At 32.7% G+C, this 13,200-nt stretch overlaps 2 protein-coding genes across 2 annotated transcripts in view; both read right to left on the reverse strand.

The window, feature by feature from the left end:
• The window catches only part of LOC141447018 (metabotropic glutamate receptor 2-like), a 531,413-nt gene that overhangs the window by 147,015 nt on the left and 371,198 nt on the right, over positions 1-13,200 (reverse strand). The window lies entirely within an intron of this gene.
• On the reverse strand, positions 10,109-11,795 carry LOC141446545 (uncharacterized). Its single transcript, XM_074113096.1, has 2 exons — positions 11,118-11,795; positions 10,109-10,778 (listed from the first exon to the last, which is right to left on the reverse strand). The coding sequence occupies exons 1-2, from the start codon at positions 11,569-11,571 to the stop codon at positions 10,555-10,557; spliced, it is 678 nt and encodes a 225-aa protein (XP_073969197.1). The 5' UTR covers positions 11,572-11,795; the 3' UTR covers positions 10,109-10,554.

Consider the following 13,200-nt stretch of genomic DNA (forward strand, 5'->3'; position numbering starts at 1 on the left):
CTTTAAAAGATCATATTGCCAACGTAATGATAGATAAGAAATTTAAATCCGTTTACCATTTAGAAAAGAAACTTTCATCTTATTATGGCAATCTCATAATCGATTCTAATTTAGTTCTCATTTAGCTTACAAATACATTAGTTTTAATTTCCGGTAAGAAGATACCTAAATGCAAAGAGGTACATTTTTTTTCACAGGTTTCCTTTAAATTAATATATTATTAACCTATACGTGAATTTTTAATTAAAATCATGGTGGCCGTTTTGCGAGAAAATGTTAATATAACGGAAATTCAATTTATCAAAAATGGCACTTTTAATAAGCTGATTTCGTCAAATTTATAAATTGCAGTCTCAAATTTAATTCTTATTAATACATTCATGAGAATCGGTTCGTGCGTTTAGGCGATACGTTGTTTACAAAAAAAGGTTACAAGAAGAAGAAGAAGAACAACAACAACAACAACAACGAGAACAATAATTTCTGAAAAACCACCAACAAAAGATATAATTTTGCTTCAAATATTTATTCAAGAATTTTGCTGTATATTATTTTATTATCAATATATTTCCCTCAGGCAAACTATCCTTCCACCCGTTTACCTAAACTACACTCCTCTTCCCGCAGATTGTAGTCAGTACCTAGGACTCTTCATGGAGAAACGCCTAACTGGGAAACCAAAATTCTAGACTCTAACGGAAAGAACTGTACAGACGATTCAAACTTCTCTCTAGACTTCTCGACAAGCGATCTAAACTCTCACTTATCTACACTATCTATAAACGACTTATCTATACTATAATACTGAAACCTGCCTGGACTTGAGGAATGGAACTTTGGGGCTCAGCCAAAGCTTCCAATATCTACAAGAATCCAATCCTTCCAGTCAAAAACACTCAGTAGAATCCGCTAATGCTCCTTACTATGTCTCTAACTCTACCTTACACCGAGATTTCCCTTGTTCCCTAATGTTTCAGTAGCTGCAAGATCCCGTTACATTAAATTCCACACTTCAACCACCTCACATCCTAATCCATTAGTATCCCAACTTACTGCATTGGCTGGAAATACTCTTAAGACGGCTGAAGCGCAGGTGGCCACGCGTTCTTCTAAGTGAAGTAAGTGCCAGTGTACAATAGTGAACTATTCTTCTTTAGGAGTTCCACCAATGGGGTGAATTCTCCCCTCATGCTATTCATGTACTTATGTATGTATCATGTAGTATGTATCAGCTTTACTTACAGTTGTGAAAGTAAATAAAGTAAAAAATTACCAATATATGTTTATAGAGATTTAAAGATATAACAGATTAAAATTTTGAATTGCCACTAAATCCGTAAAAAGGTTGACACTTTTTAGAAAGAGAATTGAAAGTAAGCTATACTGTCAAATTATTGAACAGTTTAATTTTCGATTACTATTTTGAAGTTACAATATCAATGCTTACAAACATTTAATGAGAAAGGATGTGGGCAACATATGTATTAATACAATTATCTATTTAGCTGTTACAAAAAAGTGTAGTCAGAAATGCGGGTCCTAAATCTGACCTAAAACAAAATATCTATAAGGGTACACGATGTTGATTAAACTTTAAATGCTGATTAAAACAGGGCATAGAATTATGAACATTTAAGTGTTATAGCTTAGGTAGGTGATACAAGAATTTAATGTGGTATTGAAGACAGCTTAGGGTTATGAGTTATCTGGGTCGTCTATACCATTGTCTGATACCAAACAGGTTGTCCAACGTTACAAAAGGCTTAAGGGAAGACAGGCGTTGTTAAGATAGCAGCTAAGAGGGGGATATCTACAGGAAATTGTAAAGGAGTTAGATTCTATTTAATTGATACCAGGGCTACCACTTTGATAATGAAGTTATCAAGTGAAGAGAATTCTCGCTGACTAGCCAGCAATACAGCCAGTCATTGTGGTAGCTATCAACTTTGAACAAAAGCTGCACAAAGTGCTTCCGTATTGTTTAAAGCTCAGCAGTGTGACTTAGTGAAATAAAACTTAGTAACAGTTCAGGGAAAACCTTATTGATAACAGCAAAATAAAATAAAGATCTGCAATGAACCACTCACAAGACTTGCTCTTACTAGTTATTCTCAAAGTCATAACTCATGAAAACTCCTAATTCTAGAGCAATAATTGAATGCTTCAAATCGATTAACTCCATAAAACGAAAAGTTGAGAAAAATGAGAAACTAGTATTTATTGTTTTTTAAAATTCCTGTTAAACAATCGATTCAAATAAACGATGTAGACTGCATTGCTGCAGATGTATCTTTTATCTAACGACATGTTAAAAGTATAAGATGGAATATATCGATATTATTATGACAATTTTTACGTGATTAAGGAAGTTAATCGATTTGGCAAGTGAAAGAAACTGAATAATTCAAATTCAGTCTTAAAATTATAAGTATTTCTATTGCAGGAAAACTTCATTATTTACAATTTTTTATTAAATATTTTAGCAAAAATTAGTAATAACTGTTCTGTTACAAGTATTATTAAACCAGTTAATGGTGGAATTTAGTTTAAAAAAAAAAACCCACAGTGTGCGGAATTAAAATCAAGACAAAGACGTGTATACTGACGTCGAACGCAGCAGGACAAAACAACCAAAAGTTTACGTCTTAATATAGTCACTGCAAGCGACTTTTTCTGCAATCTCTGGGGGCATACAGATTACAGAGCATTCTGTGCTCATTCAGAATCTTGCACCGCTTCACGTATGCATTGCTCCTAGTTAACTAAGGACGCAAGAGCTTTGAACAAGGAAGAAAAGAGCTTTGAATTCTGTGAAAAATGAAATCATGCTCGTACTGAGGTCCTGAACCTCTATCTAAGAGGTAAAAACGGGCCTTGCACAAGGGTTGAGAGCTTCTATTTGTGTGCGTAATTCCCCAATCTCTAATGCGGAGACCAAACATGTACCAATCACTTATCATTTGGCTGACTCCCTCCACCCCCCCTCCGTATAAAATACTTGGCAGTTCTATTGGTAAGATAAAGGAAACATCCCACCAAATAATATTCTTATTGTATTTTATTAAAATTTCGAGTTTTTACTGTTAATGGAAATTTTATATTTTTTCACAACGAGTATACACGTCGAACGCACCGTAACAGAGATTTGGTTTAATGTGTTTACACTGGTTAAATTGATTCTTCAGCAATATAAATGATGTCTTCTTCGTTAGGTGTATTTGAGCTCCCGTCATATCGCTTTGTCCCAAAATTTTTATAATTATCATATTTAATAGATGTTTAAGAAGTCGCCAATTGCGTTGTATGAAGTGATTTAACTAAATTTTTATTACAATTTACATTAGAGTATGGAGTTAACCAGATTGGCTTCTGAAATAAATTATTCATTATTCAATGGCTAAAAACTTTTTTGTCATTTAGTTGTTAATCAGCGAAATTTGTTTTGATTATTATACAGCTAGGAGTCAATAGAGTGTTCAGACATTAAAATTCAGAAAGTGGAGTTAAAGGAAAAGACTTCTTAAAAATTTGAATAATTTAAATCTTGTAATTTAGTTGCGAAGATTTAGTAAGGGTGTGCATTTATTTTGCAGGTTAATGGCATCTTAGACATTAACTATTGCTGGTAACCGCAAGCAAATGGAGGAATGTTAAATTTATAAAAAAATTTGAATAAGAAAAGTCCTTCTAACGCTTTATTATTACTTAAATTCAAGCTTAAATTTATGTTAATTTTATCCATAACGTTTTAGATGTTGTGGATTGCATATTTATATTTTATGATAATCCAAAATTACTTCAACAAATCATTTGTTAAAGTAAAACTTCAGAAACAAAAAAGCTTGCAGATTATAAAAGAAGCACGATCTAACAGTATTTAACCCGATCTTAAAATAGAGCAATTAATTGCAATTGAATCGGAAGTTTGTCGAGTGGATTCGATTAAATTTCCAATATCGATAAAATTAAAAGCTGTTCGCCACTGGTGATAAGAGAATTAGATTTTGGTAATAGGAAACGTGTCTTACCACTTTTCAGATACACAATCCATTCAGCATTCCATATATGGTTGGTAATTTTGCTCCTTTTATAATCCAATTATGGAATCTCTTAAATGTCTGGATTTATTTTTAATGAAAGTGTTTTCCCCGTTAACTAATTTAATTGCCACAGATTTTTTTGGGGGGGGATTGCAGTAACCTTTATTTCATATTCCCGATTCTCAACAGCCATTATTCTCGATCCAGCCAATCTGGAGTCAACATCCACTATCCAGCACTTCCTAGGCCTGCCCCGTTTGCGCCTTTCCTTTAGGAGATAATTGTAAATTCTTTTCGGCCAGCGATCTTGGTCCATTCTCATTAGATGGCCGTACCATTTTAGGCGCGTTTAGATTCTATAGTTCTTTTAACGCCTACTTTATCTCTAATCACATACTTAGGGATACACTGCCTTCTAGATAAACCACAATCTCTCCACTAGAAGTCCATCTCCAGGGTTAGTAATCTACTTTCCAAATTTTTGGTCATTGTCCATGTTTTTCGACGCATGTTGTCACTACATTCCCTACAATAGCGTGGTAGATCCTCTGTTTTAGTTGAAATTCTAATTTCTTTACTCTAGAGATTAGAATATCTGCCTTAGATTTCCCGCTAGTTTGATGACCAGTATCCCAGCTATTTGAACTCCTCGCTGGTATTGCCCCAGATAAAAAAACATTTAAATAAAAAGTATTGCTACTTATAGGCACCACGGTAGCCGAGCGGTTAAGAGGCAAGACCTGCAAAGCTCAATATGCATTCTGGTACTGGGTTCGATTCCCGGTCTTTAGACCTTGGATTTTTATTTAATGGTTAATAAAAGAAATTTGCAGTAAAGTACGTATGTTTGCTAGTCGCCTCTGTCCACTGTCACCTAATTGGTAGTTGGACGTTAAGCTCCGCCTGAAAAAATAGGCGATTACTTTACTTTTACTTTATTTCTATTTATTCTGGTCTAGCCTAAATTAGATCCAATTGCAAGTAATTATCATAAAAAATTGTTATTACAATTAGTAAGGTTACGGTTTGCGTAAAAGAAATTTTATTGCGGTTTTATGTAGATCTTATTTTATTTTATTATAAGTATTATTACATCACCTTAACTTTCGCTTCGATTGGAATCTGAACTACTTTCAAATCTAGCATTTATTTTCACTTCTTTTTTGTTAATAATATTTTCAAAATTATTAATAAATATATTACAATAAATTATTACCAGACAGCAGGTGGATTTGAACCCATGATCTCCGAGTTCGAATTCAGTTAAACTAAACTAAACACTGAGCTAATCCCCTCCCCTTTTACAATATATCGTCCTTATTACGAGTATACGAGTAGGTCGAGTTGACTTTTTAGTAAATTGTAAATTAATTTAAATAATTAATCAGCTGGCTTGATGTCAATAATTTTTTTTATGATTTAAGGCGCATCAACATCCAAGGTTATTGGCGCCCGGAACTTTTTTTCAGTGCACTGCCGGCCTCCGGACAGTGTTCTCTCATTACAGACAACACTGTCCATCACCGGACAGTGAGCTTTAAGAAGCTTCTAAGAAGAGAAAATCTAAGGGTCAGCTGTTGGATTCGAACCCGGGACCTCCGCGTGGGAGTCCAGTATGCTAACCTCATAGCTAATCCCCTCCCTTTCAATAATTATTTAGTAACAAAAACATTTTCTCGATTAATTCAATACATTAGCCTGATTTCTTTCTTTATCTAAACTTCTATGAATACAATAGATAATGATAATTTTATTGTAATTATTGTATACGTTTGTGAAATATTTAATTACAGAATAAATTAAATAATATTTTCAAGTAATTGCATAATTCTCTAATAATTCATGAAATATAATACTTTTTTTTTTTTAATTCATATATTAAAACTGTCCGGTAGGACAGTTGTATAAGGGTTGATCATCAAAAACTGCACGAAAAAGTGTAACGTTGAAAAGCACCCAACTTTGACAATTTTTTTCTCTTTTTCTATAAAAGATAAAATTCCCAAATTTTCTTTAAATTATAGGGCAAGTCCTCCTTTATAACTGTAATTTTTTTGTCAAGACCCAGATTTAATATATTAAGAGAAAAAAGTTACTGAAAATGAGCAAAAACGGCATTTTCAAAAATTGGTCTTGTTCTTGTTGTTGTTCTTCTTGTTGTTACCTTTTTTGTAAACAACGTAGCGCCTAAACGCGTGAACCGATTTTCATGAATAAGGTGTCATTCGTTTCGGAATTTTATGTAGATGTGCCTTTTGGGGGTCTCGACGCTGTACATCAAATGGGGGAGGAGTTAGCCCCATATATGTGAGGCCCCTTCTCAAAATTATTATTACTAATAACTCTGAAAATGTTAACCCGATTTTAATAAAATTTGGCAGGATGAAAGGTTTAGGGCACTCCTACGTAACATTTAAACGACGTTCTGCTCTTACCCTTATTAGGGGGAAGTATGGTAATCGTTTCAAATTATCGAAACGTGAACCGATTTTCATGAATAAAGTGTCATTCGAATCGAAATTTTGTACAGATTTGCACTTTAAAAGTCTCGTCGCTATGACTCATAAGGAGGGGAGTTTGCCCCACCCAAGTAAGGCCTTTTCTAATACTATTATTACCAATATTTCTATTACGCTTAGTTCGATTTGGATAAAATTTACCACGAAGAAGTGGTTAAAGCTCCTCTACGTGGCTGTGAAGTGCCACCATGCTCTTACACCTACTAAGAGGAAGTACTGCAATCGTTAAAATTATCAATGAGTGAACCTATTTACATCAATGAATTCGATTCAAAATATTTGCCTTTAAGGGAGAAGTACTGTAATCGCAGTTTATTTTTCTTACTCCTCTTAAAAGGAAGTACTGAAATCGCTTTTTAATTTTGCTATTTACGTACAAATACCTTCCTATTTTATTCAAAACGCTTTCTCTAAAAAATTGTTATTGAGGATGGTTTGGGGGACCGCAACTATAATCATTCTTTAAAAAGATCGCTCCAGTGGTAGTTACGGTTCGGACTTAACACCTTTTTAGGTTATAATGGTAGAATTTATTATTCCAAATTTTAATAAAATCTGTAAAGCAGATATGTAACTTTGCAAAACAGACAAAAAGGAAAATCTATCCAAAAAGTCCAAAAATCTTCTTAACAAAAACTTACAGTTTAAAATGTTAAGTATAAGGGTTGATTAAACGCCAAAAGGTACACAAATCAGCAAGTACCCAACATTTCATTAATACTTCATTAATATTTAAGTAATTTTACTGCATTAAATTTCATTAATATTTTTTTGAATTTATTAGAGGTCACAGACCCTTATGCTGGCCAGTTCATTCATAATTTTTTTTTTTATTGATTTAAATCGCGTCAACATCTGAGGTTATTGGCGCCCGGAGTTTTTTTCAGTGCACTGCCGGCCTCCAGACAGTGTTCTCTCGTTACAGACAACACTGTCCATCACCGGCCAGTGAGCTGTAAGAAGCTCTTAGGAAGAGAAAATCTAAGGGACAGCAGCTGGATTCGAACCCGGAACCTCCACGTGGGAATCCAATACGCTAACCGCATAGCTAATCCCTTCCCTTAGTTCATTCATAATATTTTATTTTTTGTTATAATTATGATAAAATGTATATTATGTCTTCGTAATTAAATAGGTACTTTATTATAGCTTTATTCCAAATTATTCTTCTGATTTATCTTTATTAGGCCCTTTATTCTGAGTAGTCACATATACATGCATGTTAAAATAGAAAAAGACAAAGTTAGAGTCGGCTACTGTTTAAATTTGAATCACGGATTTAAAACAATATTTCAGTCTAGAATTCTTCTTACCGAAGTATTTGTGAGTACAAATAACGCATAGGTAATATCCAGTAAATTATTCAACAATAATTATTCATTTCTCAATTGTAATTTAATGTAGTCCCTCTAATTTTACTTATAGTAGGTAAAATACTGGTATAATTAGCTGTCATAAAAATATGCATATCTTATATTCCAAATATATAACACTGCGGTAAGAATACCTAGATTGAGAATTGAAGAAAACTATATTATTTGCGATAAAGCCAGATTAATTATTACCTATTATTAAAAACGCTTGACTAAATAAAGTAACAATTGCTTTAATCGAATTACGAACTTAAACCGAAGATTTTTATTTAAAAATAAAAATAAATAAATAAAATAAACAAAATCATTGATGAATGTTGGTGCAAGCATTTTTGAAAAAAGTTTTTGAATTTTTTAACCTCATATTTTTTTTATAAAGTTTTTTTTTTTAACCTGTGATTAATAGTTTGTTGATTAGATATTACAGTCAATCTAAGAAATAGTGTTCTATTTGAACAAATATTTTGTAGACGAAAATGGCCAGCATAAGGGTCTGTGACCTCTAATAAATTCAAAAAAATATTAATGAAATTTAATGCAGTAAAATTACTTAAATATTAATGAAGTATTAATGAAATGTTGGGTACTTGCTGATTTGTGTACCTTTTGGCGTTTAATCAACCCTTATACTTAACATTTTAAACTGTAAGTTTTTGTTAAGAAGATATATTATTAATTAGAGCGTGTGTAAGTGGTCATTAATTCGCACAGTATTCAATTATTATTAGGTTTCTTTTGAAATAATCTTTTTTTTTTAATTAATTAATGGTTAATTTTTTTTTCTAAGTCGTAATTTTAATGACTTTATAAATAATTAGCCTTAGAATGAAAGCATTGTAAAGAAAAATAAAAACTAAGTTGAAATAAGAAGGAAGTGAATGAAGACCCAGAAGTGAATTTTTAGAAGAATTCTTTAAAAAATATTCAATAGACTTTTGCATCATTAAAAGCAGTGATTTTCAAGTTTGACTGAATAGAATCTTCTTAAATTAAATATGGGTGAATATTATTTTATAACTTCAACTTTAAGCCTAATTATTAATAAAATACAGAGCGAAAGCCTTCCTAAAACAACAATCTCCCTTTATATTAAAATATTATAATTTATAAGCTATTAAGAGTTTAAGATAACTGAAATAATGATTTTTATTAAGAGATTCACCAATAAAATGATTGGTTCTGAAGCTTATGGAAGACAAAAGGTCCAGAGAGGAGAAGGAGAGCATTCCCTTGGAACTTTTAAAAGGATGGTGAGTTATTGGGTAGTTCAAGCGTAGGCACTCTCTTAAATCGGATGTCAGCAGATGATCCATTTCCTGGAGATGTTAAGAAAGGATATTATCTCATCTGGTTTTTAAGAGGGTAGATAAAATTGATTACGGGCAACTGTAGGGGGGAGAAAATCAATAAAAAAAAAAGGACATCGCGTGAAGTAATTGATGAAATAGACTAGGCGAGGAAATGTCCTGCACCGACTTTATCTATTAGAGGAGAGCTCAAAGAATAAAAAGTTGCGCATAGCATTTATAGAAGTAGAAATAACGCCGAGCGAGGAATAAGGCACCAAACGTGCTATTCACAAAAAAGTATACGAGGGTTAAACACCATTATAAGCTTAAGCTTAAGCCCCTAACTGCAGTTAGTTAGGAATAAGGATACTTGATTTCGGCAGATCGTGTTAAATGTCTTATTATTTGTATTAAATGTTAATATAATAAAACAAGTATAGAAATGCTGGAACTCACTCGTTAATTCAGTACTTACTAAAGAAATAAACAGATGAATTCTAAAAACACGAAGTCAAGTCACTTTTTAGGCTTCTAAGTGCCTTAAAGCAGGAACGTTGCTTGGCTCCAGTCATGTTAAAAATATAATTAGGTAAGAGTTATGTAAATATAGTGAGTGACATCGGCTAGCTAACACCAGATAAAAACACTTCTGTATCATGTAGCAGAAGATCAGTTGCTGACGTATACCCCCGCCAAAAAAAACAAGTAAGATCTAGAATTAATGATGAGGAAATTAAAGATTTGTTTTCATGCTGAACTTACTGTTAAGGACAATAAACAAAAAAAAAAAAAAAGTTTACAGAATAAGTGAAGAAATTAGATACTTGGAAGAGGCTAAATCTGATGGCCACCGACAAAGATGGGCTATTCCGAAGTAAATAAGCGATTGAAGTTACCCAAGATTGTCAAAAAAAAAAAAAAATAAAATAAAAGAATCGGTTAGAGAAAAGAGAATTGGATCCATTAGACAGAAGTTTAAGCTAAATAAAAACTCTAAACTGGAAGGTAATAAAGCTTAAGAAAAACAGAAAAATAGGAAAAAGTTTTAGAAAAATAAACTATAATATTATAACAATAAAAAACGATAAATTAAAGTAATCATAATTATAATATTAAATAAAGTTGTTAAATCTTGAGAACCAAATAATTAATTGTAGTCGAACGCAAACTTTATTTAGTTTCTGAGCAAATTAAAAAAAAAAATGCCTAATTAAATAAAGGAAAAATGAAAAGCTTAAAAAATGGCCAGATTATTAAAAAATTTAAAAAAAATTTATTTACAATAAATTAACTGTACAAAAAATAAAGTTTTCTACTACTAATTTATAATGGCTCAAGATAATGTAGTGATGGTTTTAATAATTGCCGCTAATAAACGCATTTTTGGATGTGGTGTTGTAGTTGGTGGTGGTTTTGGCGCGGTTGTGGTTGTTGTAGTGGTAGTAGTTGGCGTAGGACTTGGCTTTGGTCTTGCCGTGGTACTTGTTATTGGCTCTTTTTCCATCACATCGCTTTCAATATTTTTGAATAGAATTTCCTGACCGCCAATACCAGCATCTGGAATTGGTAAATTTTGGTATTCAAGTTCTTGATTTATATGTAATGGATAGATTTGTGGTTGTAAATAATTTACATGACCATTACCACCACCTACTTCTTCAGATTTACCACCTTCGCCATGACTATTTGCAGGATTTAATGGTATTAAAATGTAACGATCCTTATTCTCTGGCAGTTTTACATCATCAAATAATGCTTGTGACGCACTGTAACCAGGTTTTGTTGCAAAAGGTGATGCGAGTACTTCTTGTGAACGTATAATTTCAGTGGCGTACGATTGTTTAGGTGGTAATCTTGGTGGTATTTCTGGTACTGGTATTTCTTCATATAATTTACCTGGATAGTGATGTAGATGATGATGGTGATGATTTTGTGGAGTGTGGTATTCAGTTTGTTCTGGTGTATGATGATGATGGTAAGCTACTGGTTGTGCATGGTATTCAGCATGTGGTGCTTCATGATATTCAGCTTGTGGTGCTGCATGGTACTCATGATGTTCTAATGGTAGTTGCTGATGGTGATGATGATGCGCCAATACCTGATTTCCAGCACCAAGAGTAGCCGAATAAGGTGATTCGTGGTGTTCATATTTACTAAAAGTTTTCACTTCTTGCGGACGATCGTGCTGTTGAATCCGACGGCCGAATCCATCAAGACTGTTATAAGTTTCCGATACACTTCCACCAAAATGATCATATCCAGCATCACGTTTAATTAGTTGAATGTCATTTGAACACACTGTAATCCCCACTAAGAAGCACAACACTAAATATATAACTTCCAAACGCATTTCGTACACTAGCTGAACACTAACTGACCATTCAACTAACTAACCCCGCCTATATACGTCTCGTTTATATACGTATTTGTATGTATGTTCACATCCGCGTTCAGTCAAGCGGGAAAACTTACAAAATGTATATTCTTTGATATATTAATTACATCATTAGTAGTGTGAGAAATGGTTAATAATTATATATTTTTTATTTAAAATAATAATTATTAAGCTGTAAACTAGACATTGGCTGAGTTTCTCAAGTGAAAATAATCGAATTAATTATTAATTACTATAAAAATGAAGCTTTATGTCATTAAAACCATTTTTAAAGAAAATATATTCAATATGAAATAAGGCATACAATTAATTAGGCGACTTGTACCATTTTTTAAATTTACTTTGTAAAAACCCCCACACTAGACTAAAAAGAACAGAACTAAACAGACGCTATCGACTACTTAAAAGACTCAGACGACAGATCAAAACTCTCTCTGGACAACAAAAGACTGATTTATACTTTTATTTTGAAACCCATCTGGGCATATGGAATAGAGCTGTGGGGTTCAACCAAACGCTCCAATCTCCAAAGAATTCAATCTCTTCAATCTAAAATACTTCGAACTATTGTACACGCTCCATTTTATGCCTCCAACCTGGACTATACACGCTGACCTTAACATTCCTTTTGTCACCCAAGTTGCTGAAAACACGATACAGAAAACTCCACTTCAACCTGTAATCTCATATAAATCCTCTAGCTAAAAAGCTTTCTTCTAGAACTCTTCCTGACAATCCGGGACAAGACGCCTTAAGAGACACTGTGGCCTCGTGATCTCCTCTCAAGTGAAGAGCGTGGACTAATAGCCTAATATTTTGGAGTGTTACCACTTCGGTAACTTCTCCACTCGTATACCTCTGTAAATTCATAGTTCTGTTATCACTGTTACTTATAGCGCCAACGCGCTGATTGTAGCGAAAATAAACGCAAAAACAAACTATGTAAAAAGTAAATATAGTTTTTATGAAGTTTTTAAAAATTTGGTCACATATTTTGTGAGCTTTTAAGGATAACTTCTCTATTTTTGAGATTATTCGATGCGATATTTAAGTAAAATTACTTCTCTTTATAGAGTTTAATTCTTATCTTTTTACTTTCGACTCTTTAAACAGAAAAATCGTCTCAAATTTCAAGGATACATGTTTAAATTTTCAGAAATATTCAAGACCAGGGATCATCTAAGTGGTCGATATCGATTCCTGAGGGAGTCGATGAATACTAATGCTATTCAATCGCAAAATTTGTTGGCAGTTATGCAGTAAATATAATATTTTCGCTTGGAATGCATTTCCGTTTTTCGTCATTACGCAGAAGCTATGTCGCCCCCCACCAGGGTGTCTTTGTCTTTCTCTTTCAATTGAACATAGTTCGTTACATACATTGCTAATCTTGCCAAGCGCCATCAAGCGTTACCTTCTCATTGATTTTTGTAAAAAAAATATGATTTTATAAAAATAAAATTAATAATTTAAGAAATACATCTTTTTTCCTCTTTATTAACATTTCATTATAAAAAGGGGGTGAATGATCAAAAAGGTATGGCGGCCATTGTTCTAGACGAACGATTAAAACTGTCATTAACT

Source organism: Rhodnius prolixus, unplaced genomic scaffold, assembly GCF_049639745.1.
Source record: "Rhodnius prolixus isolate KJV_2025 unplaced genomic scaffold, Rpr scaffold_7, whole genome shotgun sequence".
In the NCBI taxonomy this organism is placed as follows: domain Eukaryota; kingdom Metazoa; phylum Arthropoda; class Insecta; order Hemiptera; family Reduviidae; genus Rhodnius; species Rhodnius prolixus.

Coding starts and splice junctions, on each gene's coding strand:
- LOC141446545 (XM_074113096.1), bottom strand. CDS start 11,571: ATGCGTTTGGAAGTTATATATTTAGTGTTGTGCTTCTTAGTGGGGATT. Junction 10,779..11,117: donor TCATCTACATCACTATCCAG/GTAAATTATATG, acceptor TACCAATTCCAG/ATGCTGGTATTGGCGGTCAG.